Genomic DNA, 24,695 nt, shown 5'->3' with positions numbered 1-24,695 from the left:
GAAATTTATTAATTGAATTAGGTGTAATTAAATCATCGCTTTGATCTGCTGCCTACCCGTTATTATGCCACAAATCAATATTTTTGAAAGTAAATAAGTCAAAATGACATTAACATGACAAGAGTAAAAAATGAGGTTATTAATGTAAAGGTTGTTTTACAGTTTACATTATGAAAATGACAATACTGCCCCAAATTTTAATTCCGCAACTGTACGATGAAATTGTTAAGAACATTTATTTGTTTTCTTGAAATATGTTTCTTTTCTACATTCACTAAAAACGTTTAACATTTGACTTTGTTTTTTTTTAATAGATTATCAATTACAATAGTAATTGGTATCTTATAAAATAATATTTTTCAGTCTTTAACAAAACGACTGAATGTAACCGATGATTTTCTAAATGGAGAATATTTAAAAACATTTTACAATAAGACGAAAACTTATTAAGTTTTTGATAATACGTCTAAAATTTTCCGTCATATTGTAAAAACCCTGCATTTATTCATTCATTTACAATTTGCCCAGTCGTTTTCAAAATGATTAAGCGTTTTATAAAACGACTGAATTTATGTACATACAATTAGCCTACGACATATACAGTATGTCTCCGGATTGAATTTACAAAAGGAAAAAGTTTTTGTCTTTGATTTTACGCCAAAACTGCAAAGAAAAAACATTTTTTGCTTCACCTGAAACGAGCAAATCTGTAGTTAAAACTTTATTATTCTGATTATAAAAAAAAGTTTATTTTTTTCTTGATTTTCCATTTAGAATAATTTTTCTCTGCTTTTTAAGTCCTAATACATTGGCGGTTTTATTTATTTGACAATTGTATGTCACTTTGACAATTAATTTATTAATGAAATAATGATAGATCCTGTTAAAAATGACTTTGTTTTGTATCTTAAAGCTGTTTTTTTGAGTTGCCCTTTGATAAAATTATGTTTTTCACAAACATTTTTGGTATTTAACTTGCGTAAACTTATTTGTCAAAGTGACCATCATTGTCAAAAAAATAAAACCGTTAATGCGATGGGATTTAAAAAGCAGAGGAAAACGATTTCAAGTCCAAAATCAAGAGAAAAATGAATTTTTCTTTCTACTGAATTAGAATAATGAAGTTTTAATTTCAGATTTGCTCGTTACAGGTAAAGCAAAAAATGTTTTTTTTTTCTATTTCGGTGTTAGATAAGTCTATTCCAGCACCCAAATGACGTAATTTGAGTGCTGGAATGAGTCGTTGGCGTTAATTTAATTTTATTGAAGGACTTTCTTCACAATTCATTTTCAAATGAGAAAATAAGAATTATTTTTATTTTTTACAGCCGCCTAAAATTATTCCACAAAAATGTCGCCAACCGTCGGAAAATTATCTAGAAAAAAAACTTAAAATTTTCGTTTTTCAATTTATAAAATGATTTAAAGCGGCAAAAAATAGAAGAAATAGTATAAAGCTCTTGTTGTAAAAGGTTCTTCAAGCACTCATTTGTTCCTTAACTCGCCGCTACGCGGCTCGTTTCGGAATTTCAAATTTGTGCTTGAATAGATACCATCTGCAACTTGTACTTTAATATATTATTCTTTCGCAGTTTTGGCTTAAAATCAAAGACAATTTTTTTTTCCTCTTGTAAAGTCAATCCGGGGACATACTGTATAAAAAAATTACATTATTAAGTTCATCAAGAATTATGTGAATTACCTGTACACAATTGTCTCTGCTAAGATTTTCAGACTGATATTCTTGCAACAAATCGCAACGCGATTTTACGGTTTTAATTCTAGAAGATTAAAGATTCTAAAATATTAAAATAAACAAATAAAAGAAATGTTTTTAAAACATGAATACACGAAATGAGGTGTAATTTAATATAAACATATATGCGTTACAATAGCTTTTAAGGTGCTTAGAATTTTGGTTTAAAGTTCGTTTAGTCTTTTAGAGTAAGCAATTTTGTTTTATTTTTGAAAAGCAATAATTCAAGTGGATCAAGCGTATTTTTACATAAACTAATTACTTTACGCAAAAATAATTAGTGCAGTGTAAAGTACTATAAAAATGTGTTTGTTTTTAAAAAATACAATATTTTGAAATCCGGCAACCTACTATCACAGTTTTTTAAATAAAAATATGATCTAAAAATAACCTATAATTAAATAAAATTATTTTTTATCGAGTAGTTTTTTTGAAATCAATTTTTACCTTCCGAACTCATAACGAAGATTTTCTGAACTTAATGTTAAAACGTCTGTTTCATGCATTTGGATGTAAAAGACCACGGTTTCTTGTGCAGGTATGTACCTAGAAGTGGTTCTGGATAGATCAAAAAATTTAAGAACTTACTTTCTTCCATTTTTAATCAGTTCGAAACCACTTCTAAGTATGTACCTGCCCAAAAAACAGAACTGTACTACAACCAAATGCATCAAACGACCATTTTGGTTGAGTACGGATAATCTTTGTAAATATGTATCTTTAATTAAAAAAATGTTATGGTTATTGTTATTTTGCAAAACTCGAAAGGAGTTTAGAAAAATTTTATTCTTAAAAAACGATCAAATGATTATATAGCATTTTGAATTATTGTACTAATTATTTTTTTTTGTTAAATAGTTTCTGCAAAAAACGCTTAATCCCATACTTTATAAACACTGTTCCACACCAAAAATGATAGATCTTTTTATCTTTAAATTAAATTATTCGCTATTTTTTACTTAACTGAAACCCACCAAATTTCACCCAAACCTTGACATTCTTCTGGGATTAAACCAAGTCCAACAAGACTCTTCTATTATTTAACCGAATTTATGATAGAGAATTCGGTAAATTCGCTGGAAGACCCAAACGCCATCCACATAACTTCTTTGAGTCTCTTTTCAAAAGTTATACTGACTGAAATCGAGATTAGCACGTGCAGCTAATAATCACACGTTGACGTTATTTTACTGAATGTTTATACCAACAATTTTTACGTAAAGACTGGATTCAGAGTAGTTGGATTGCGGTAAGTGCATTTATACGTGGTTAAATGAATGTAAAGTTGAAAAAAAATGGTTGTAATGAGACCAGTTTCTCTCTTTCTCGATTGGCGATTTTCTGCTTAATGACGTTTGATCTTGTGCGCCAGCATTGACGTCAAGCTCAAAGGAGTCGATATTTGAACGTCTATAAGTTTGCAGAATGGTTTCCAATAAACGAAAAAAGTGTGTTTGCGGTATGAATGGAACCAAATTTATGCCCCAGTTGCGTGTTTGATAAAAATCTCTCAACTTACACGACTCGGTTTACAATTACCCGTTCTAATGTTTTTTTAATCAAAGAAAGAGCGTCCTAATTTACATTCTGGTATTGGAATTGTGTTTCGAAGCTTGTTGTTTTAGAATAGAACGAACGTTACAAACCCCCAAACAGCCTGTGAAATACTCATCGGGGGACACTTCCAAACACCTGGATACAAAAGATAAAAATTGTTTTGTATGGAGAAGAAAAATCCAATATTTGCTTTTATTCCGGATAATACTGAGATAATTATACTCTCCCGTTTCATATTTATAATAGAGAGGATAATATTCATTGATCGGAGGGTTATTTCCGGGACTTTTGCATTTTATGGAGAATAGACAGCTACATAAAAGCGAATGAAAAATGTAGTGAAAAGTCTTAAAATAAAATATTGATTTTCAAGCTTTATGATCGACTGTATCATTAATGTTTTGGCACAAATATTTTAAATAAAATTGATTAACAATTAAAGCAATTTTACACTAATTTTATAATTCAATTACTTTTGATAATAAATATTTTTGCTTAATTAAAAAAAACATTGTACCTACTACCTAATTTCAGTCATATGATAAACCAGTGTTAATAGTTCAAACCTCAACGCAATGCAAATGATAATTAAAAAAACTATTTTTGTTTTTAAACATAATTTTTTTACAAATTATTTTTTGTCATTTGTTTTTATTAGTTTAAAGAAATTTTGTCGTTATCTTTTGAGCATTTTTGTATTTGCTTTCAGAAAAAAACACAAAAAACGTGATGGCTTTTCATAAAAATGAACTTTTTTGTATACGCTCCCGAAAACAGCTGTTTTAGGGACTCATTTGAGTCTCTAAAATGAGTCTTTTCCGGACTCAATAAAATAGTACGCAAAATGGTTATTTTAGGTACTCAGTCCCCAGAAACAGTTTTTGTCGTCTAAAAAATAAAATTTGTTACTATGCTAACCATTTTTTTTTTAATTCGTAAAAGGTGTGAATTCGTGTTTTGGGAGCTTTAAAAAAATTTTTGTATATTGTACGCAAAAAGTTTTAGATCACTCCTCTCATTAAAGATCCGCTCCTACGTCGCCTCGTCATTAATTACGATTCGTCCCCTAAAACCCTATTTTGCGTACTTGATACATAAATAGCTATTTTGTTTTATTTTGTTTATGTTTGCTTTTTGTAACTTTTTTAAGCTGCTATAAATTATTGTAACAAAGATTTAATTTTATTAAGTGAAAAAACAAATGTTTCATACTAAACTGTTACAAAAATGCAAATTAGATCAGTTTTTGTTTACAACATTTTTTTTATCACTTAGTTTATTACTTAGCTCATTCATTAAGCATATTTTTTTGTAAATATTATTTCTATGCAAAGTTATCAATACATACTTCTGGGGTATAGAGTATAAAAACTGATACTAAATTTGAAAATTACTAATATTTAGTAAAAAGGCACCAAAAAACTAATTTGAATGTAAAAACAACAATCAGATTTGAAAAACACTGATTCGAGTTCGGTTGTTACTGAAAAAAGAAAAAGTTTAACAAAATGTTGCCCATTTTATATCAACATAACTGGTATAGTTATGACATGTCAAACTTGTCATTTTTATTATGAAATGCTTGTGTTTGTGCTTAGTGCCAAAATTGCAGTAATGGTTTTGAACAGTAAATCTCCGAGTAAATTAAAAAACATAGGTGAGTTCTTTAAAAGCTCTTCTGCGTTTTGACACTATTTTGAATTTGTCGTAAATAGTTTCTAATTAGAGCAGGAAAACTAGCTTTTGTTGCAAACACAATAAATAATGCTTATCATTAGAGTGATGAATAAAACGGAATTTAACATTGTCCCGGCGCATCCACCAGAAATGTATAAATAAGTTTTAAAGCTATAAAGCGGCTCTAATACGCTTTGCAAGTTGAAACTTTTGATATAGAGTATAATTTAGCGGAATTTATTTGAATCGCAAGTTATTTTAAAGAGCAAAATTGAAAACTACTCTTTCTAACAAAGTTTGAAACATTGAAAAGTAACTAAGGTCAGACTTGACATTGTCATGGCAAAATAAATATATTTTTTGAGTGCTTTGGGTTTGAAAATCTCAACCAAAATACGATAGAATCCTGTAGGAAATTTGTAGTATTTCGCATATAATGCGTAGAGGTATGCCCAACGTTGATAATGTAAGTAATTTACAGCGAAATTTTAACTGAAAATATCTTTTCTCTGTTTGCAGAAATTTAGACACAACGCATCGAAAACTGACAAGAATACTTTAGGCAACTTAGATTTGTTAAATTTACGGTAAAATTTGATAAAATCTGGTTTGAGCAAATGTTATCAACAATTCTAGTTTTAGTTCACCTCCAGATAAGTTTAAGAAAAAGGCAGAAAAGGAAGCGGCTTCCGGTGATAATCGACTCGCAGAATTACCCCCAGACAAAGTAAGAAAATACCTAATTTAATTACCGTGATTTTGCACCGTTTAATTAGACCAAATTAAGACACTCGTTTCAAAGACTCAACTTGGGAGAATCCAAGTTGAGCAAAGATTATGCTCAGACTAAAACAAATCGTAAATCTACGACAGCACAAACGAGAGTAGATCCAACAATCGACGATTTTTTACTACCACCAAGGAAAAAAAACTCGAGAGAATTCAGCTCGTAAGTGGTTATTTTTGTATCAAAGTTATGGTAAATTTGTGTTTTAGGAGTAGATCAACGTTTCAGTTAAGTAGCGCAGGTGACGCCGGAAATTTCCCGTTTAAGGTTACTCCCAGTGGGAATTTAAAAGTCAATTCACAGCAGGTAACGATCAAAGTGCATAAAACTGTAAATTTACAAAGATTTCAGGTCGTTTTCGAGTCGAAGAAACTCAGTGTTTTAGTTGCAAATCCGGATCGAACCCACATCAAGATATATTCGGACGAATCTAGTGACAAAGTACCGAAAAAAATGGCGTACGGTTCCGGGGAATTCACCAGGAATTCGGCCATGGACGCAATCTTGAGTCAAGTGACAGGGGTATTAAAATTCCATTAAATTGATCAAATCTGACTGAATTTTTTGTAGGGTGAGATTTCCGGTCTCGGCTCTATCATCGGGGACACCCCTGCCCGGAGCATGAATAAAGTATCATCAGAGTACGAAAGCAAACAAACTTCGGAAATCTTGGACCCGGAGTTGAACCTCAGCCGATTGGGATACACCGGAAGTGAGCCCATCGACTGGAACAAGGTGACCCTACCTGAGAAAAAAGACTTGTATTTGGAGTTATGTAAACGTATCACAAATAAAAGGTAAGAAAAAAAATGTGGAGGCGCCGGGTATCGATCCCGGTACCTCTCGCATGCTAAGCGAGCGCTCTACCATCTGAGCTACGCCCCCTGTCGATCGATAAAAACACTTATTCAAAAGTCCGATTGGTGTTGTTCCAAATTTTATACAATAGGTGGGTGTGGAAAAGTCAATATGTTGTTGAGATCAAACACGGCGACCACCTGACGACTTTCACGTGGTGCTCGTACGCTCGGAATGATAAACAGTTTGATCGAAATCTTGCGTGTTTTACAAAGGCTATTAGGTTTTTGGGTTTGAGGTGGAGATAATTTCCGGAATACATGGTAGTTTCTGAGGAAAATGGTGTAAATATTACTTTTGTGCAGGGTTTTGTTGCGATGTTTTACGTCAAGGAGCTTTTCATTTCTTGACGTTGATGTGCGTGCTAGAGATTAAAACATATCATACTACACAAATAAACAAGTTAAAATTGCATTTTGAGGCAGACAATGCAACAATTTTTAAGTATTTTTACTTTGTTTTATGTATTTATAGTTGTAGGTATATTAATTTTCCCTTTTTAAATTGGTTTTATTAATTAATTTTCTACAGACTCATATACAAGGTGATTGAAATAATCTTTAAAACTTTATTAATATATTTTTAAAACATTCAATGTTTACACTTATGACTTGAGAGTTTTATTAATTTCAATTAATTTGAACTTGGAAACCTTATCAGAATCTTCTAAATCACACATTGAATAGACAAAATATCGATATAAATATCAAATATCAGATTATCAAAATTCAAATGTAGTCATGCACTCACTTTTTGTAGTCTATTTTTTTAGTGGAGATCACCAAGTCAAAATTTTGGTGAAAAAATTGGTAGAGCTTATCTCATTGATAGCCAAAAATTTTGTTTGTTTTTGTTTTTCTCCATAGAACTTTTGCTACAAAATTATGGTTATGTTTTTATATTGAGATGTCAAAATTGTGACTTTTTTATTTATGAATTTTATGTGCTTTTTTTAATTTAATTGCGTTCAAACAGTAGGCTATACATACAGGATGTTCGTTTTTCGAGCTCTACCATGGGGCTCCAGTTATTATAAGAGATACGAGGTCGGTTAAATTAGGGCAAAGTTGCGCATTTTTTTTATGCTGAACAATTATCTGAAAGAAAATTTAATGTCATTTTTAGTTTTTGAATAATTGGAAAAAAAACGGAAATTTGTAATTTTCGTTTTTATTTTTTCAAGCCAAAACAAAAAGACCTAGACGTTTTTAAGTAGGACGTTCTTAAGGCACTTTTTTACAAGTAATCTAAATCTGTCATCATATTTTCCAAGGCGCTCTTGATATCAGAGTTTGAATTTTCTTATGGACGCCATGCATTTTTGAAAAGACTTTTTGTTCCTGATTACAACGATATATTACATGATATGATCAAATTTAAGTCATGACCTGGCCAAAATTAAGAAAAAGCGTTTTTGCGAAGAGTAAAAAAACACCAACAATTTTAATTATACAGGTATATTTAAAAAACAAAAATTTTAAATTATAGTAGGTCGATGATTTTAAAATTTGGTATTTTTTTTAAACATCTTGTTTTAATAACGTCTTGTCGTATTTGCTACATAAGGCACTTTGCTTTACAAAATTAAAATTAAAACCGAGAATTGAGGGACAATAAAATGTTTGGAGGCGCCGGGTATCGATCCCGGTACGTCTCGCATGCTAAGCGAGCGCTCTACCATCTGAGCTACGCCCCCTGTGGTTTTTCAGAAGTCACCAAATCAGGTCTGGTGCATTGGACCCAATTCAATAAAATTTTCAAAAAATTTGGAGGCGCCGGGTATCGATCCCGGTACCTCTCGCATGCTAAGCGAGCGCTCTACCATCTGAGCTACGCCCCCCCATACAAAGCAAAAGTCAAATATAAAAAAAACGCCGAAATGTGCTCCAGTTTCGAAGTTATTTCATTAAGAAACACTAAATGGGTGTTGGCTAAATGCCCGCAGCAATTCCGACCAGTTTCTGCCGAAAAACTTTCACTCGGGTTATGGTTTCAACACGCGATGCAGCTTTTAGTTATTTTTAGTTCATGACTGATAAAGCGAATAAAAATTCAGTCTTTCAAATGCGTGGGTACATTTTCATCTATAACAAATTCACTTTTTTCGTGAAAAGGCTTAAAACCACTGTTTGTGGGATTTATCTTATAAACAAATCTTCAAAATGTTCCACTCGCCCATTAAAAAAATCCCAAGGGTGAAATAGGTATATGTTTCAGGCTGAAATAAACGTGACGCTTTCAAGGCAGGTTAGAATCGCTGGATGATGATAATAACAAGAACTACATATCAACAACAATATTTTGATTTTTCATTATTTTATAAAAAAAAAATACTAATATTAATTTTACGAACAACATACTGGTGTTGAATTAAAAAATAAAGGAATAGAAGAATAATATTTAGTATAATTAAACTACTTAAATATTAAAAAAATATAATTTTTCAATCGTTTTGTTACAACTGTGGTACCACTTTTAATCAGATTTTCGCTTTTTTTACTCAGAATACTCAACCTGTATGCTAGAAAATTGTTACGCCAGTGTTGATTTTAACTAAATTTTACTATTTTAATCCCCGAATGAATAATGCAATATTTATTTGTAATTTTGTGACAGAAATGCAGATTGTAAGGTGCACATTGGACGAGAAGAATTTAGCTGTCACCTTGTTGTCTTGCAGTGTTATTCCGAACTTTTCGACGGCTACATTGCAATAAAGAAAGTCGAAATTCCGGCTGTAAGTCTAGAAATAATTAAAAACAATTTTTCCGAAAGCACTTTCAGGAAAAATGCAGTGCAGCATCGTTCGCTTTTATTTACGACTGGATGGTGAGCGAAGATCAGTCTTATAAATACCTGACTCGAGAAAATGTCCTCGATATTTTCAATTCAGCAAAATATTTGAAAATTAAAGGTTTACACCACAACGACGATATATTTTTAGTTTCTAATCACTTTTTGTTAGATTTGGTCGAACAGTGTTGGGCGTTTGTCGACAATTGCGAAGTCTTCAATGAAGATACAGCTTTTCTTCTTTACGTCGATGCTAAACAGAAGCGTCTTGAAGAAGTTCACGAGTTGATGGTCCCACGTATCCAGGATTTCTTTCTGATTTTAGTCAGTTCGCAAGATTGGCTCGAACTCGGGGTAGAAGATGTTAAAAATTTGCTCAGTTCCAATTATATCAGAATTAATTGCGAAATGGAGGTTTTCATGTCGGCAGTCAGGTGGCTTAAGTACGATTGGGCCAACCGTGATAAGTACAAATACGAAGTTCTGAAGTGTGTCAGATTCGGTAACATAGCCGCTTGGCAACTTGTTGATATCAAACGCAATCCTGAAAATCCCGAATTTATGGAATTAGCCAAAGACCCGGCCATTTGCAAGTTGATCGATGACGGCCTCGCGTAAGTCACAGAATTACAATTTATTATAAAAAAAAAAACAGTTTCCATACTGTCCCATATTTTTGAAACGATTCAACAACAAAATGTAAACCACATCGCTTAGTTGAACCGTTCCAGAGTAGGCCCGCAGCTGGGGGGTGAGGCTGAGCCCCACTTTGAATATTCCTACTTTAAAACTTTGTCTTTGTTAACAACATAAAATGATAATACAGACTGAACCAAAAGTAACGCATAAAATTCATATCTTTGTGATGAGTCATTTAAAAAAAATCCTTGAACAGGTCGATTTTATTTTTTTAAATGCTACATTTTGACACCATAGTGACATTTATGCCGTCATTCATTTTCGAGTAATGACGTAATTTTTTTTATTAAGGTCAACCGATATTTTTAATTACGATTTTAGATAGTACACATCGTTACCTTTCTGGTAAGCATAAAAAAAATCAAAAAAATAAAGCAAAATAAGAAGAAAATAAAATAAAAAACTTAAAAAAGTTGTACATAGAAAATTTTATACAAAGAGCTTTATCTTCGTGTTCTTGATTTATTTTATAAGGGGTGATTGTGTTTTGGTTTTATTTTTAGTGTTTAGGTTTCATATTAAGTGTTTTCATGCTAATTATTTAAAAAAGTATACAAAAAACAATTGCTCTTTATAAAATAAGGCAACAACAAAATGGTATATTTTTGAAAAACGACAACAAACAAAGACATGAATTTTGTGCGTTACTTTTGGTTCAGTCTGTATTAGCAATTAGCAATTGAATAAAATACAGGCTTAAACAAATGTTCGAAAGAGGTACAGGATATAAAGTCTTCTTGCACAAAAATTAAAGTTTATAAGTATTAATTGAAACATGTTTCGGGCACTAACTACTCCCATCTTCAGTCTAGGTTGTTAATAACATAATAACAAACTATAAATTTTTGAAGATGAAGTGAAGCTTTCTCGATCACGGCGTTAAAACAAAAAAATGTACTTATTTTAATTTTTCAGCAAACTTTTGTTTGTTTTGAAATTGATAAACAAAAATAGAAAATTCATATTATTTACAATTACCTACAATTTAATAATCATTATTTTTTCAAATTTGATTAAATGTGTTTCTTTTGTTTTTTTTTATTGAAATTTGGAAACTTTGAAAATAAACGTGTACTATACAAAACTGCAGAACTGTTCTAACCCCACTAAAAATTTTGGGCGCCCTACCTAAAAATTGTTTCTAGCTACGGACGAGCGATATGTTCGGAACGGTTGAACTGATTGTAACGAAACTTTGTCTATTACAAAATTAATGTTGAAGGTTCGTGATTATCAAACATTGGTACGACCACGACAATGACGATTTTCAACACTGGAACTCCGTCCTGGGGTTGCAAGAGCCGCCCGCCAGGAACTGGAGCGGTTTGGATAAGACATATTTCACTTATCGTGAATTTTTGATCTACTTGGATCAGTATCGTCGAAACCAGTTGATCGAGAAAAGCAAACCTCGAATGAGTCACGAGAAAAAATTAGGAGTTCCTTCTGGTACGGTGATGTCGCCGGAAGAGCCGGTCCCCAGCATGGAAGATTTTTTGTCGAAGAAGAAAGTAAGTCCGCATCGAAAAAAGTTGAGCAAAACTCCATGGTAGACAAAATTATGAATTTTAAATTTTATGTAATATTTTACTTGTATAAATGTTTTTAAAAACATATTTTTGATTTTTCTTTCTGGACGAAGCAGCAGATTTGGTAAGAATTTTGTAGCGTATATTTGAACAGCAGTGGTAAAAGTTGCTCAAGATTTGACTATATGCCAAACTCTTACCATTTGCTGTTACCCTCTAAAAATACGTCCTAATTTAGTCGGTTTCAGGCGTTACATATGCAACGTAAACCACTAATTGTACAAAGAGTTGAAGTTAAACATGGAATTCACTTTGACGATATCGAAGATGATGAAGTTAGAAATGTGCAAAGAATATTTACGCCGTCTCAAAACTCTCTTGCTTTGGCATCACTGTAAGGTACCATTTACTATAGAATTCATTCAATAATTAATAATTTTGATTAAGCAATCGATTGAGTACTTCTTTTCTCAGTCCTCAACCCAGAAAACTTCTCGTAGAGACGACTCTTTTTCAAGCCGAAAGAGAGACAATTTTAGTTTTTGGTGGGATTAATCCTTATGCGAATTACGGTGAACCTAGAAATACAGGAGATAATATTTTCCGGTACTTACCGGATGCGAATATGTGGGAACATGTTGGAACCATGCCCGAACCCAGGAACCATCATGGGGTGGCTTACCTCAAAGGAAGAATTTATTTAGCAGGTGTTTCCTCCATTTTTCTCGTATCTTTCACTCTTTCACTTTAATAATTTTAATATAAACCTTCTTTTCCTTTTACGCTTATGCTTTATCTTACTTTCATTTAATTCTACTTTGTTTTCCTACCTTATAAACCTTTTCAATAGTGTCATTCCATTTCTTAATTTCTTTATTTTTTTCCCATAAATTGATTTGTTTCTTTTATATTCTTTTTCATGCATTTTCTTTTTTTATCATTTTTATTACCTTTCTTTTTCATTTCTTCACTTTTTGATTGTCTTTTTGTTTTCTCGGTACTCGCATTCTTTCTCTCTCTGCACTTTTCTTTCTTCTTTAGCTCTACTTCGTTTTTTTATTTCTCTGTTTAACACATTTTTTTGTTACTCTTCTTATACCCTCCTTTCTTCCTTTCGCTCTTTCTTAGTTAGCTTTAATTATTTATGTTTCCTTTTGGAGAGAAAAAATAATAATTTCCTTTTCTTTATTTTCCTTCGTTTCCTAACTTTTTCCTTAATACATCTGCATTTTCAAAGATTACAATACTTTTCTTAATTAATAAGGTTTTGTTTTTTTTGTTTTTCCATTTTGTTCTTTTTTATCCTTTATTAAACTTAATACACTTTATTTTCTCTTGTGTTCATGCTTTATATTACTTTAATATTATCTTAAGTTTACTTTATTTATTTTCTTTTTCTATCATTTTCCTTTTTTTTAATTTATGACTTTCTCTAAATGATTTATTTTTTCTTTTAGTTTATTTTTATTCTTTTTCCCCTAACACATTTATAATTCGCTCTTTATTTTTATTTACTTATTGCTTCCGAAATTTTCCTTTCTTTTTTTCTTTTCTATATTATTGTTTTTTATTTCCAATTTTTGATTTTTGATTTTCTTTCCTTCTTTTTTATATCTTTTATATTTTTCATTTTACGTTCCTCGTTTTCTCTACGATTGTTTTGATTGTTTTTTTTTTCTTCTCTTTTTACATGTATTATTTCTTTTTTTTTGCATTTCGGTTTCTTGATTTTATTTTCTCCTTGTTACCTCGTTTGACAATTCACTTTTTTAGTTTTCCTTTGTTTTTTCCCTTTGTTATCTTTCTGTTTCTCTTTTCTTTCTCACTTTCAAAAGAACAATTTTTTAGGTGGTACTGATCCTAGACCAGACAATTTAAGAGGCAAATCTCGAGTTGTTGACACAGTTTGGAGTTTCGACCCCACAACTCGTGCTTGGTTTAGCGAAACTAGTCTTGGCATGAAACGTCGAAATTTTGGTTTGGTGGTACTCCAACAGAGTATGTATGTGATTGGTGGCTGCAATGAAAAGTTAGAATCGTTGAATTCGGTCGAAAAATTCGATACTAGAGAAGAAGTTTGGAAGTTTGTAGCTCCTATGCATTATGCCAGAGCCGGAATGGCCTGTGCGAAATACCGGAATTTTATTTGGGCAGCTGGGGGTACCGCCGACCTAAAACGGAATCTCCTCTTGGATGTTGTTGAAAGTTATGACTTGAAGAGTAATCAGTCAGTAAACACTAAATTTTATTTAAAATTTGTTTAAATTTGGGTTCAAGATGGACGAAAATTAAAAAACTGAATTCACCTCGATGCTTTGGTTGTATGTTTGTCATGTCTGACAATTTGTATTTGATTGGTGGCACCGGTCAAAAACAGACAGAGTTTAAATCGACTTCGAGTATTGGTTTTGTGGATATTTGGGATACTTCAAGTATGTCGTGGAGGACCATTATGGGTTTGACCATACCACGACATGGTCATGCTGTTGCATATGTGGGTACCCAGATTTTTATTATGGGTGGTGTCACAACGATTTATACGAGATGTTTATCTAACATTGAGTGTTTTTGTTGGAAACGGGGTAAGTGTCTAATGAAAACTAAGTGAGAAAATGAGTGTCAGTTTATGGGGAGAAAATAATAAAAAGATAACTACTCAAGAGCTTGTCTGTTCTATTTTATAAAATTTTAAATGAAATTGGTGAATAACTTAGAATGGAGAATTTACGAATCAAAATAATGTAATTTTCTTTAAAAAAAAAACGTAAATCAATTAACTTGAGAGCTTAAATTATGGAAAACAGAAAGGATTTGTGTGGGACGATAACAGAAATAAAATTGTGTAGGTGTAAGACATTTGTCTTCGTGTACGAAATCTAACAAAGTTGAGAGTAATTCTAATTTAAGATAATATAATTTACAAATGCATACTTATTTTGTGCTTTGTCACACCATTTCCATACATTCTTAAACTCATTTCAGGTCGTAAGTTTATTATTCACGTTTTTCACATAGAAATGTAAATGTGTGGAATTTCATACAACCAGCGAGCAAAGTTTTTAAAAATCTCTGTATTCTCAATGAAACAAACAAGTTTTATTTTCTCTATTTACAATGCGCCAACTTTGCGATAATCCAAAATCCATACTATCGTACATTATGTAATCTTTGTTTTTCGTCTAACATTATCCAAACAAAGCTTAAAAAGCTTTCGTAGTACGTTGATTGTTATTTGTTACAGTGAATACTGAATAAATTATAAAAGCTTTAGTCTAATCAAAGAACACATAAATTGGCAACGTTACATTGAATTAAAAAAAAGTGACAACTCTGAAATTTTTTTAGGTGCTTGGATTAGAGGTATTGCTGATTTACCAGTGACCTTATCAGGACACGCTGCTATCACACTTCCCCCCGCAATGCTAATTTCAAACGAATAAGTTGATAAAAACAGGAACCAATATTTTGCGAGGATTTCTGTAGTGAGTATTACATAAGCGTGTTACCTGACCGAAAGATGGCGTTCAGATAGTTGAAGTACTTTTACACCATAACCATAGTTTAGTTTTAGAATTTACAAATTTAGAGTTTTTTTATAATCTAAAGTTACACATAGAGACGTTATACTCGTCTATACATTTGTTGTTTTTTTGATGTTCTAAATAAATATTTTTACCTTAAAATCAATGATTTTTTCCTTTGACATTTCAGTATCTTGTAAACAGGTCTGTCAGCCAATCTGAAATTTGTAATTGGGTGCGGTGTGTTGTACTCCTTATCATAAAAAGTGGTTGTTTAAAGGGAAAAAGTGTGATTTTGTGGCGCAAGGTAAGTTGTTTTATTGTAAAAGTACTGATTTCATTCATTTGTAACTACGAATGGAAGTTTTTTGTGTGGTTTGGCCAAGTTTTAAAAATGTCGATGAACTGTGTATGACAACATGGATCTCTTTGTGAGTGGGTGATTCTAATCGGAATGATCTGATCATTATTTAGATATTTGATATGTTTGTGACTGTGAACTTTGAAAATTGTGAACTTTACACAAATGAAGCATCTTGCGTTTAATTGAATGTTTTGGTTTGAAAGCACGTAATGATTCCTTTATCCTGCAATTCCCCTGTGACAGTTTGAAATTCCAATGAGATTGGTAATGCAGTGATTCTGAGAATTCCATGTTTCAGGTGTGGAGTGGTAATTCGCTATGAGTTACTTACAGTCCAACCAGAATAGACCCAGTAAGTTGCATTTTATAATTTTATTGTTTGGTGTCAATTAATTAGTGTGTGAGGATTTTGTAAACAGCTCTTGAGAGAGGTTTCCAGTTTGGTAAACAACCTTCAAATGTAAGTTTATTCAATTACAATGAGAATTCCCTTTAAAAACCATTCCAGATGGAATGTTTAACTGGATTGTTAGCAGAGGTTTATTTCTTTTTAATTCATTGTTTTGAAGCATTGCTTTGATTATTTTTTCCTTTTTCTTTTAGAGGTTTCTGTATCTGTGACCCTGTCTATGACTAAGAACAGATTACTCATACTTCTCTATAAAGAAAAAACTTGGCTCCTAGAAAACATTGATTTTAAAATGAAATATTTATTTTTCTTTCCTACGACCCAACAGAAAGTAAATTTTTCCACCCTTATATAAAAAAAGAATTATCTTCTAGGGAGGTAAAAATTAATTAAAAATAAGTATATCTAACCTCTCAGAGCGGTAAAAATGGAAAAATGATTTAATGTTTACTACATTGGAGACAAAATACTTTGGTCGTCACTTTTCTGACACTTTAATGTAATTCAAGCTTTAACGTTAAAATGAATGACATTTTTAAATTAATGACAGCTATTATATTTTCCTATCAAAACTTGTCAACTATGATTGACAGTAGCTAAAAAAAAGGTTAACAGTCCTAAAGCATGCTTTACAATTTAATGTCACTCAAGTGACATTGACGACCAAAGTATTTTGTCTCCAACTGTACATACTCTAGATAAGTTTCTAAGGATAACGATAAGCAGTAAGGTAGTCATTCTACGATTGCATTAGAGAAAATAAGCGTTTTAACATACTTAAGACTTTTTTTTATATTTCTTATGAGTAAGTTTTTTTTTTATAATGGAATTATAAAATTGTTGTCACTTTTCATTTCAGCTTTAAAATAAAAATATACTTTTTTCTATTTCGGTGTGTTAGAATAAGTCTATTCCAGCACCCAAATGATGTCATTTGAGTGCTGGAATAAGTCGTTGGCGTTAATTTAATTTTAGTGACGGACTTTCTTCACAATTCATTTTCAAATGTGAAAATAAGAATTATTTTTTTTACAGTCGCCTAAAATTATTTCACATAAATGTCGCAACCGTCGCAAAATTCTCTAGAAAAAATATTAAAATTTTCGTTTTTTAATTTATAAAATGATATAAAGCGGCAAAATTGAAAAAATAGTATAAAGCACTTGTTGCAGAAGGTTCTTCAAACACTCATTTCAAATTTGTGCTTGAATAAATACCTTCTGCAACTATTTTAATATACTATTCTTTTTGAAATAAAATTAAAATTGAAAGAATGTATTTTATGCTTCGACACTGTCAAAATTTACGGTTTTTCTCCCGTGTAAGGAAGTTTTGACAACTGTTTGGCATTTCTCAATACGAAACGTCAGATTATTTTTAACAGATTTAAAGCAAAGTTTAAGCCTTGTTGAGTTTAATTCGAAGAATAAAATGTTGTATTCAACTCGTTTGAGTGTAAATCGGACGCTTTATTTCACCTCGTGGATGATAAACCACTCGTTGAAATAATGCGTCCGATTTACACTCAAACTCGTAGAATAATAGTTATTTTTTGTAAGACTGTATTAGGTAGCGTTTTATCCATGCAAGAATGTTTATTTTTCTTAAGTGGATAAAACGCGACTAACACACGACTGCAATACAGGGTGCGCCAGAACTCGCGTCCCAGAGAAAAATGTCAAATGCCGGCGGCAATGGGTCGCCAAAAAGTGCAGCTGAAGAAGTAACTTTTGCTTGCATAAGAAAGTTGAGAGACTCTTAATTCCACCAATCCCAGAAGGGCACCTCAGGGTGTGATTGGAAAATTATATCCGTTGCTAGGTTACAAAAATAATTCCAATTTGCTCAGAATTTTAAAAAATAGCTGGACTACTGTAATTGTCTGTCATGTTTTTGACATAACACGCTATTTTCGAATATTTTTCTCGCTGAAGATGCTGCGCACAAGTATAATGAGACGAAATCGTTGAAAATTTTTGAAAACTCGATTTCCACTGTGATAAACCAACAACTATTTTAATACTTTTAGATGTTTTCTTCAGAAGCATTGTTCCTACTTAACTTTTTCTTCGATATGAACAACACAAACAAGCCGAAAACTAATGCTAGAAGCGAGTTAGATTAACCAGAAAGACTAAAATGTACGCCAGTTTCWTTACTTTATTGCAAAACTAACAGAAAAATGTACTTTTTATAAGAATTTGTGCTTGAACAAAACTGGTTAGGATAATTTTTACTGTCATAAATTGTAGYTTTACCAAGGTATTTTTGTTCGGTAGTYTAATTGTAACCTAAAAACACACATTGCACTAAGACCCCTTGCTTTCTTTTTCATTAAACAATCCACAAAAATATTGCAATATTGATATTGAAATTAGTTGATATTCCTCAACGGACCACAAATTTACTGAAAATCATTGCTGAAATGCTCCCGGAAAAAAGGAATATTCTCAGTCAGTCCACAAATTTACTGGAAATCATGGCTGAAATGCTCCCGGAAACAAAGCATTTGAAATAAAGTCTCTTTATAGAGTGTTTTGTGGATAAATTAAATTTACTTATTCTTATTTGTTTTATTTTTGTAATTTTAGTAATAATTGTAATTGGATGCAACACAGAAAGGCTATTTTTTTATCTACAATTTTGAAGAACATTAACTGAGTCTTTTTACTAATAAAACAATGACTTATTCAGTAGATTCAAATAAAATTAGTTATTACGAAAGTTAAATAAAAAGAGTTACCTAAGAACCTGGTTGAATAGATTTTTTATTTGCTTAAAATTGAGTATTAAAATAAAAGCTAAGGTATAGAATAATAATTTTATTTTATTTTTATGTTATAAAATTAACATCCTGGTGGTAACGGTTGAGAAAAAGATGCTTATCATAACACGCCTTATCGGGATATTAACAGCGTTTGTTAAATGTAATTACATATTGTGATTCGTTTATTTTTGTTTCCTCATGCAAATAGGGGATTAAACTCAAACATCAGCACATGTTGAAATTCCTTTTGTTGGTTTTGCACGAACACGTAATAATGACCACGTCACTTAAACAAGTCGCAAACAAATGTACTGAGGGGATTGCATCCTCTTTAATAATCCACTTATACTTTGTAATCGTGAGTTCCCATTAATAAACACAAAGTTTTTACCCCCAACTTCATTAATATTCATTCAGCTGGATTTCCTCTCATATAAAGTCTGAAAATCACACAGTTATTTTTGTCCAGTCTCGCAGAGTCACTACCAGGGAGGCCCCGGTGATTTGCCAATGCCACCAGCCAAAGAACAGACCCTAATGTGGCAGCAAAACTCGTACTTGGGCGACTCCGGCATCCATTCCGGAGCCGCGACTCAAGTACCGTCACTCAGTGGGAAAGAAGAAGAAGAAATGGATTTATTTGATTTAGATCAAGGTTATTCTCAAGGCTTCACTCAAGACCAAGTCGATGAAATGAATAATCAGCTCAACCAAACGCGGTCGCAAAGGGTCAGAGCGGCCATGTTTCCGGAGACGTTGGACGAAGGGATTGAAATTCCATCAACTCAGTTCGATCCCAGTCACCAGACGGCCGTTCAAAGACTCTCCGAACCGAGTCAAATGCTTAAACATGCAGTCGTCAATCTAATCAATTATCAAGACGACGCAGATTTGGCAACTCGTGCCATCCCCGAATTGATCAAACTCTTAAACGACGAAGATCAAGTTGTTGTTTCGCAAGCCGCGATGATGGTCCACCAACTATCTAAGAAAGAGGCTTCGAGACACGCGATTATGAACAGTCCTCAAATGGTGGCCGCTTTAGTGAGAGCCATTTCGAATTCTAATGATTTGGAAACGACCAAAGGTGCAGTCGGCACTTTGCACAAATTATCACATCATCGGCAAGGTCTCTTGGCCATCTTCAAAAGCGGAGGTATTCCCGCATTGGTGAAATTATTGAGCTCGCCAGTTGAAAGTGTATTATTCTACGCCATCACCACTCTACACAACTTGCTGCTGCACCAAGACGGGTCTAAAATGGCCGTACGATTAGCCGGAGGTTTACAAAAAATGGTCGCGTTGTTGCAAAGGAACAACGTGAAATTTTTGGCTATCGTAACAGATTGTCTACAAATTTTGGCATACGGGAATCAAGAGAGCAAATTGATTATTTTGGCGTCGCAAGGGCCTATCGAACTTGTAAGGATTATGAGGTCGTATGACTACGAGAAACTGCTTTGGACGACGTCAAGAGTATTGAAGGTATTGATAGCAATTTTATATCATGTATTGTCTATAATAATGTTATTACAAGGTATTGTCAGTATGTCCGAGCAACAAGCCGGCCATCGTCGAGGCCGGCGGCATGCAAGCCCTCGCAATGCATCTAGGGAACCCCAGCGGCCGCCTAGTCCAGAACTGTCTCTGGACACTGCGTAACCTCTCGGACGCCGCTACCAAAGTCGACGGTCTCGAAGGCTTGCTCAGCTCTCTAGTGCAAGTCTTAAACTCGCAAGACGTCCACGTCGTAACATGTGCTTCTGGCATCTTATCTAACCTCACATGTAACAACCAACGCAACAAAGTCACCGTTTGTCAAGTCGGCGGCGTTGACGCCCTCGTACGCACAATTGTCAGCGCTGGTGATCGCGAAGAGATCACAGAACCGGCCGTTTGCGCTTTGCGACACCTCACTTCAAGACATGTGGAATCAGAAATGGCGCAAAATGCAGTCAGGTTGAATTACGGGATTCAGGTTATCGTGAAATTGTTGAATCCGCCATCGCGTTGGCCACTAGTCAAGGCCGTTATCGGTCTTATTAGGAATTTAGCGTTGTGTCCGGCTAATCACGCCCCCTTAAGGGAACATGGGGCGATACATCATTTGGTGCAGCTGCTGATGAGGGCCTTCCAGGATACACAGAGGGTAAGACTTGTGTGATAATCAAATTGATATAGTCATTCCTTTGAGTAATTGGTGTCATACAAGTTACTAACACTCCGTACCTACTAAAAATAGTATTTACCGCGCTAAATTTGCATTTTTATTTTAAAATGTTTGATTAGACATTTTGGCACTTAAGTGGCAGATTTACAAAAAATAGTTTTTTATGTCGCAATAATTACCATAATAATTTGGTAATGTAAGAATGCAAGGCAAATAGGAACTTAAGCAAAATTTTTCAATTTATTTTCTGTAATTGCTTCTGTAGTTTAATTCTGTTGAAACAGCGAGCTGTAAACCTAAAATATGCATGCTCAAAACCTTATTTTTTATAAACATCCACTTCAATGGGAGAGCCTAAACACAAATTTTTGTCTTTAAACGAGGAAGAGGCATAAGCAACATTTTTAGGGAGGGCGCCCAAAATTTTTACTGAGGCTAGAACAAATAAAAGTTTGCTTAAAAATTAAAATAGGTAAATTTTTTCAGCCTGAATTTTATTCAATTGCTAATTGCTAATTCAGATTGAACCAAAAGTAACGCACAAAATTCATATCTTTGTTAGTGGTCGTTTTTCAAAATCCTCTAACAGGTCGATTTAATTTTTTTAAATGCTATATTTTGACATTATACGAGTAGTGACATTTATGACGTCATTCGTTTTTGAGTTGTGATATCATTTCTAATTTTTTTTAATGGCAACTAACATTTTTGTTCATTGTTTTAATTAGCACACATCTTTATCTTTCTGGTAATAAGAAAAAAAAATTAAAAATGAAATAAGGATTAAAAAAAAATTAAAATTGACAATTAAACACAAAAGGCTTTATCTTTTTGTTCCTACTTTATTTTATAACGGGCAATTGTTTTTTGGATATTTTTTTAAATAATTAGCATGAAAACACTTAATATGAAACCTAAACACAAAAAATTAAAACAAAAAACAATTACCTTATAAAATAAAGCAAGAACAAGAAGATTAAGCTCTCTGTATAAAACTTTCTATAACTTGTTTAAGTTCTTTTATTTTACTTTCTTCTTTTTTGCATTTTTTTTTGCTTTATCTTTTTGATTTTTTTTATGTTTACCAGAAAGGTAACGATGTCAACTATCTAAAACAGTAATAAAAAATGTCGGTAGACATTTAAAAAAAATAAAAATGGCGTTATTAACTTGAAAACGAATGACGTCATAAATATCACTGTAGTGTCAAAATGTAGCATTTAAAAAAATAAAATCGACCTGTTCGAGGATTTTTTTAAAAATATCTCATAACAAAGATATGAATTTTGTGCATTAACTTTTGGTACAATTTGTATTATAATTTTATGCGTTATTATTTCTAAAGAAAGTAGTTAAAAAAGACAATCAATTAAACGGCGTAAACCAAAATAATCCGAAATATTTCACACAACACGTTTTGAATTCTAATTTGATTGAATACAAGCACGCGAATGTTAACAATCTAACAGTCCTACCTCAGGATTGGTTGTAGGGATTTTAATTTTGTTAGTATCTTTAAAAATGTTCCAATTTATCGCCAAAAACGCTGTATCTATTTTATTTAGTATATTTTCAAATTTTCATACTTTTGTCAGAGGGCGAGTGTGGCGAGCGGAGGTAGCCAGCAAACCTCCAGTTACGCCGATGGGGTGCGAATGGAGGAGATCGTCGAGGGAACAGTGGGGGCGTTGCACATATTGGCTCGAGAGTCCCATAACAGGGTTATTATACGTCAACAAATGGTCATTCCGATATTCGTGCAATTGCTTTTTAATGATATTGAAAATATCCAACGTGTGGCAGCTGGGGTATTGTGTGAATTGGCGGCTGATAAAGAAGGGGCGGAAATGATCGAACAAGAGGGTGCCACTTCGCCACTCACCGAATTGCTACATTCCCGAAACGAAGGTTTTTACTTCATTTTTTCAAATTGTTGGTTTTTAATTGTAAGGTATTGAAGGGGTGGCAACTTATGCTGCGGCAGTATTATTTAGAATGAGCGAAGATAAGCCACAAGACTATAAAAAACGGCTCAGTATGGAACTGACAAATTCGTTATTCCGGGAGGAGAATTTGTGGAATCCGGATCTGGGCATAGATCCTGATTTACAGGTATTTATATATTTTTAATTTTTGATTGTTTCAAAATTTGATAAGGTAAGTTCACTGGTCGTAGAAATCATTTGTTTTCTTTTGGTTTGCTTGAAGCCTGAAATTAGGACTTTTGGCTATTTTTTTTTGTTTTGTTTGCATTTTGTCACTGATCATTCTAGGACATGTTGAGTCCTGACCAATCATATGATGCAATGTATGCCCAAGGACCCCCTAGTGTGCATAGCAATCACGGTGGACGGCCGTACCAACAACAAGGTAAATCTTAGGAAAGGCACATTTCACATTAACGTCCATATAACTTATTCTGTACTTCAGAGCAAAACAGTATTAACCACTAAAACACAAATTTTTCAGGAGAGCACTTTTTAAAACTATAATTTTGTTTAGGTGTCTGTTATATTCATAATATTCAAATACAGGAAAAACTGGAGTTAATACTTAGTATTTTGCTCTAAGGTACAGATTTGTTGATTAACTAAGCACTAATCACCGAGAGCGAGACTTAACAGACAAGTGACGTAACATAGGTAAAAATTGTGTTTGGCATGCGATTGTGATTTGATTAAAAGCATGCTTTTTCTTATTTTATCGAATGTGGAAATTGTATTGATTTTGGGGATTTTTTTAGGGTATGACCAGATACCAATAGATATGCAAGGACTAGAGATCGGGTCGCACGGTGGCGGAAACGGATCGACTTACAGCCCGATTGAAGCCATGGATGTAGCCAATGGCGACCCCGATATCAACTTTGACCCATTACCTGCACCTCCTCAAGACAACAATCAAGTTGCAGCATGGTACGATACCGACTTATAAAATTACCTTCCTCGATGTTTTTCGTTTTATAAAATTAGACATTTCTATTTTGATTTTCTTGGTAATCCCAAATGCGACACTAGGATTTTTTGTTAATGAGAATATTGTGTACCTACCTATTTATAATTTATTAGTAAGTATAAAATAACATGTAAGTGTATATTTTCCGTTATACATATAATATCGAGTCGATTCAGATTTTTTTTAATAAAAAACATTTTATGCTGTCTGATTAATAATTATTATCAAAGAGCTAAAACACAATGCTGAATTTTTGACTGATGTGTTATGATTGTCGTTTACAAAAAATATCTAAATGTGATTGTACAAAATAAATTGTCATGTATCATTTTCTTTTTAATTAATAAAAGTGTTTGTATATTTATTTGTTTTTTATTTTGTTATGAATGCTATTTATTGCCGTTTTTATGTAATGCCCAAAGCGTAGTGTAGACATTGTGTTTTAATTCTTATTATATTTAAACAATTTCATGAACAGGGTAGAACTTTTTAAGGCACTGCCTTTGAAATGTATGCATGTCTTTGTAGGAAGGAATAAACTTTCTCATTGTATTTTGATGTTTTATTTATTGACTTAACCTGAACTGGCAACTTCTGTAAGTTGTTTTTGTTCTAAGTTCTGTAAGAGCTCGCCTCGGATCTACACCATTTTCCAATTGTAGTTCAGAATGTAAAAAAATTATTCCAAAAAGTGTTAAATGTATTTCAAATTGGCACATTGTATTCAGAAAGTATCATTTGTATTTCAGAATGTATTAATTGCAGTTAAGAACAGTAAAATAAATTTCAGAAAATGCGAATTGTTTCTTAGAAAATCATAAAGTAAGAATCACGTACCGCCACCGCTTAGGCA

At 32.6% G+C, this 24,695-nt stretch overlaps 2 protein-coding genes and 3 non-coding genes across 9 annotated transcripts; 2 read left to right on the top strand and 3 right to left on the bottom strand.

Annotated features, from left to right (window-relative positions):
- The first annotated feature begins 4,849 nt into the window (after nt 1-4,849).
- LOC123008612 lies at nt 4,850-15,223 on the top strand. Of its 3 annotated transcripts, none has more exons than XM_044404509.1 (16): nt 4,850-4,970; nt 5,510-5,577; nt 5,627-5,717; nt 5,864-5,939; nt 5,987-6,083; nt 6,129-6,299; nt 6,348-6,574; nt 9,252-9,372; nt 9,420-9,549; nt 9,601-10,042; nt 11,350-11,638; nt 11,905-12,050; nt 12,104-12,363; nt 13,505-13,883; nt 13,934-14,238; nt 15,002-15,223. In XM_044404509.1, the coding sequence occupies exons 6-16, from the start codon at nt 6,231-6,233 to the stop codon at nt 15,094-15,096; spliced, it is 2,463 nt and encodes an 820-aa protein (XP_044260444.1). In that variant the 5' UTR covers nt 4,850-4,970; nt 5,510-5,577; nt 5,627-5,717; nt 5,864-5,939; nt 5,987-6,083; nt 6,129-6,230; the 3' UTR covers nt 15,097-15,223. The 3 variants fall into 3 exon arrangements, with proteins under 3 accessions (XP_044260444.1, XP_044260454.1, XP_044260435.1); XM_044404519.1 differs by lacking the exon at nt 4,850-4,970 and adding an exon at nt 5,298-5,436; XM_044404500.1 differs by lacking the exon at nt 4,850-4,970 and adding an exon at nt 5,312-5,456 and having other exon boundaries at nt 5,767-5,939.
- Trnaa-agc lies at nt 6,590-6,662 on the bottom strand. Its single transcript has one exon. It is a non-coding gene; the product is annotated as a tRNA-Ala (tRNA).
- Nucleotides 8,259-8,331, bottom strand: Trnaa-agc. The gene has a single exon. It is a non-coding gene; the product is annotated as a tRNA-Ala (tRNA).
- Trnaa-agc lies at nt 8,403-8,475 on the bottom strand. Its single transcript has one exon. It is a non-coding gene; the product is annotated as a tRNA-Ala (tRNA).
- Nucleotides 15,224-15,371: 148 nt separating the features above from the next.
- LOC123008621 (armadillo segment polarity protein) lies at nt 15,372-24,394 on the top strand. Of its 3 annotated transcripts, XM_044404535.1 has the most exons (8): nt 15,372-15,484; nt 15,840-15,893; nt 19,187-20,202; nt 20,255-20,866; nt 22,483-22,795; nt 22,848-22,999; nt 23,161-23,257; nt 23,631-24,394. In XM_044404535.1, exons 2-8 carry the CDS (start codon nt 15,860-15,862, stop codon nt 23,819-23,821), a joined length of 2,415 nt encoding a protein of 804 aa, XP_044260470.1. In that variant the 5' UTR covers nt 15,372-15,484; nt 15,840-15,859; the 3' UTR covers nt 23,822-24,394. The 3 variants fall into 3 exon arrangements, with proteins under 3 accessions (XP_044260470.1, XP_044260487.1, XP_044260479.1); XM_044404552.1 differs by lacking the exon at nt 23,161-23,257 and having other exon boundaries at nt 23,631-23,797; XM_044404544.1 differs by lacking the exon at nt 15,372-15,484 and having other exon boundaries at nt 15,890-16,001.
- The last annotated feature ends 301 nt before the right edge of the window (nt 24,395-24,695 follow it).

Source organism: Tribolium madens, unplaced genomic scaffold (assembly GCF_015345945.1).
Source record: "Tribolium madens isolate multiple individuals breed KSU strain unplaced genomic scaffold, Tmad_KSU_1.1 Scaffold_19;HRSCAF=116;Tcas5.2_LG9, whole genome shotgun sequence".
In the NCBI taxonomy this organism is placed as follows: Eukaryota; Metazoa; Arthropoda; class Insecta; order Coleoptera; family Tenebrionidae; genus Tribolium; species Tribolium madens.
This window is presented reverse-complemented; position numbering and strand designations above follow the sequence as displayed.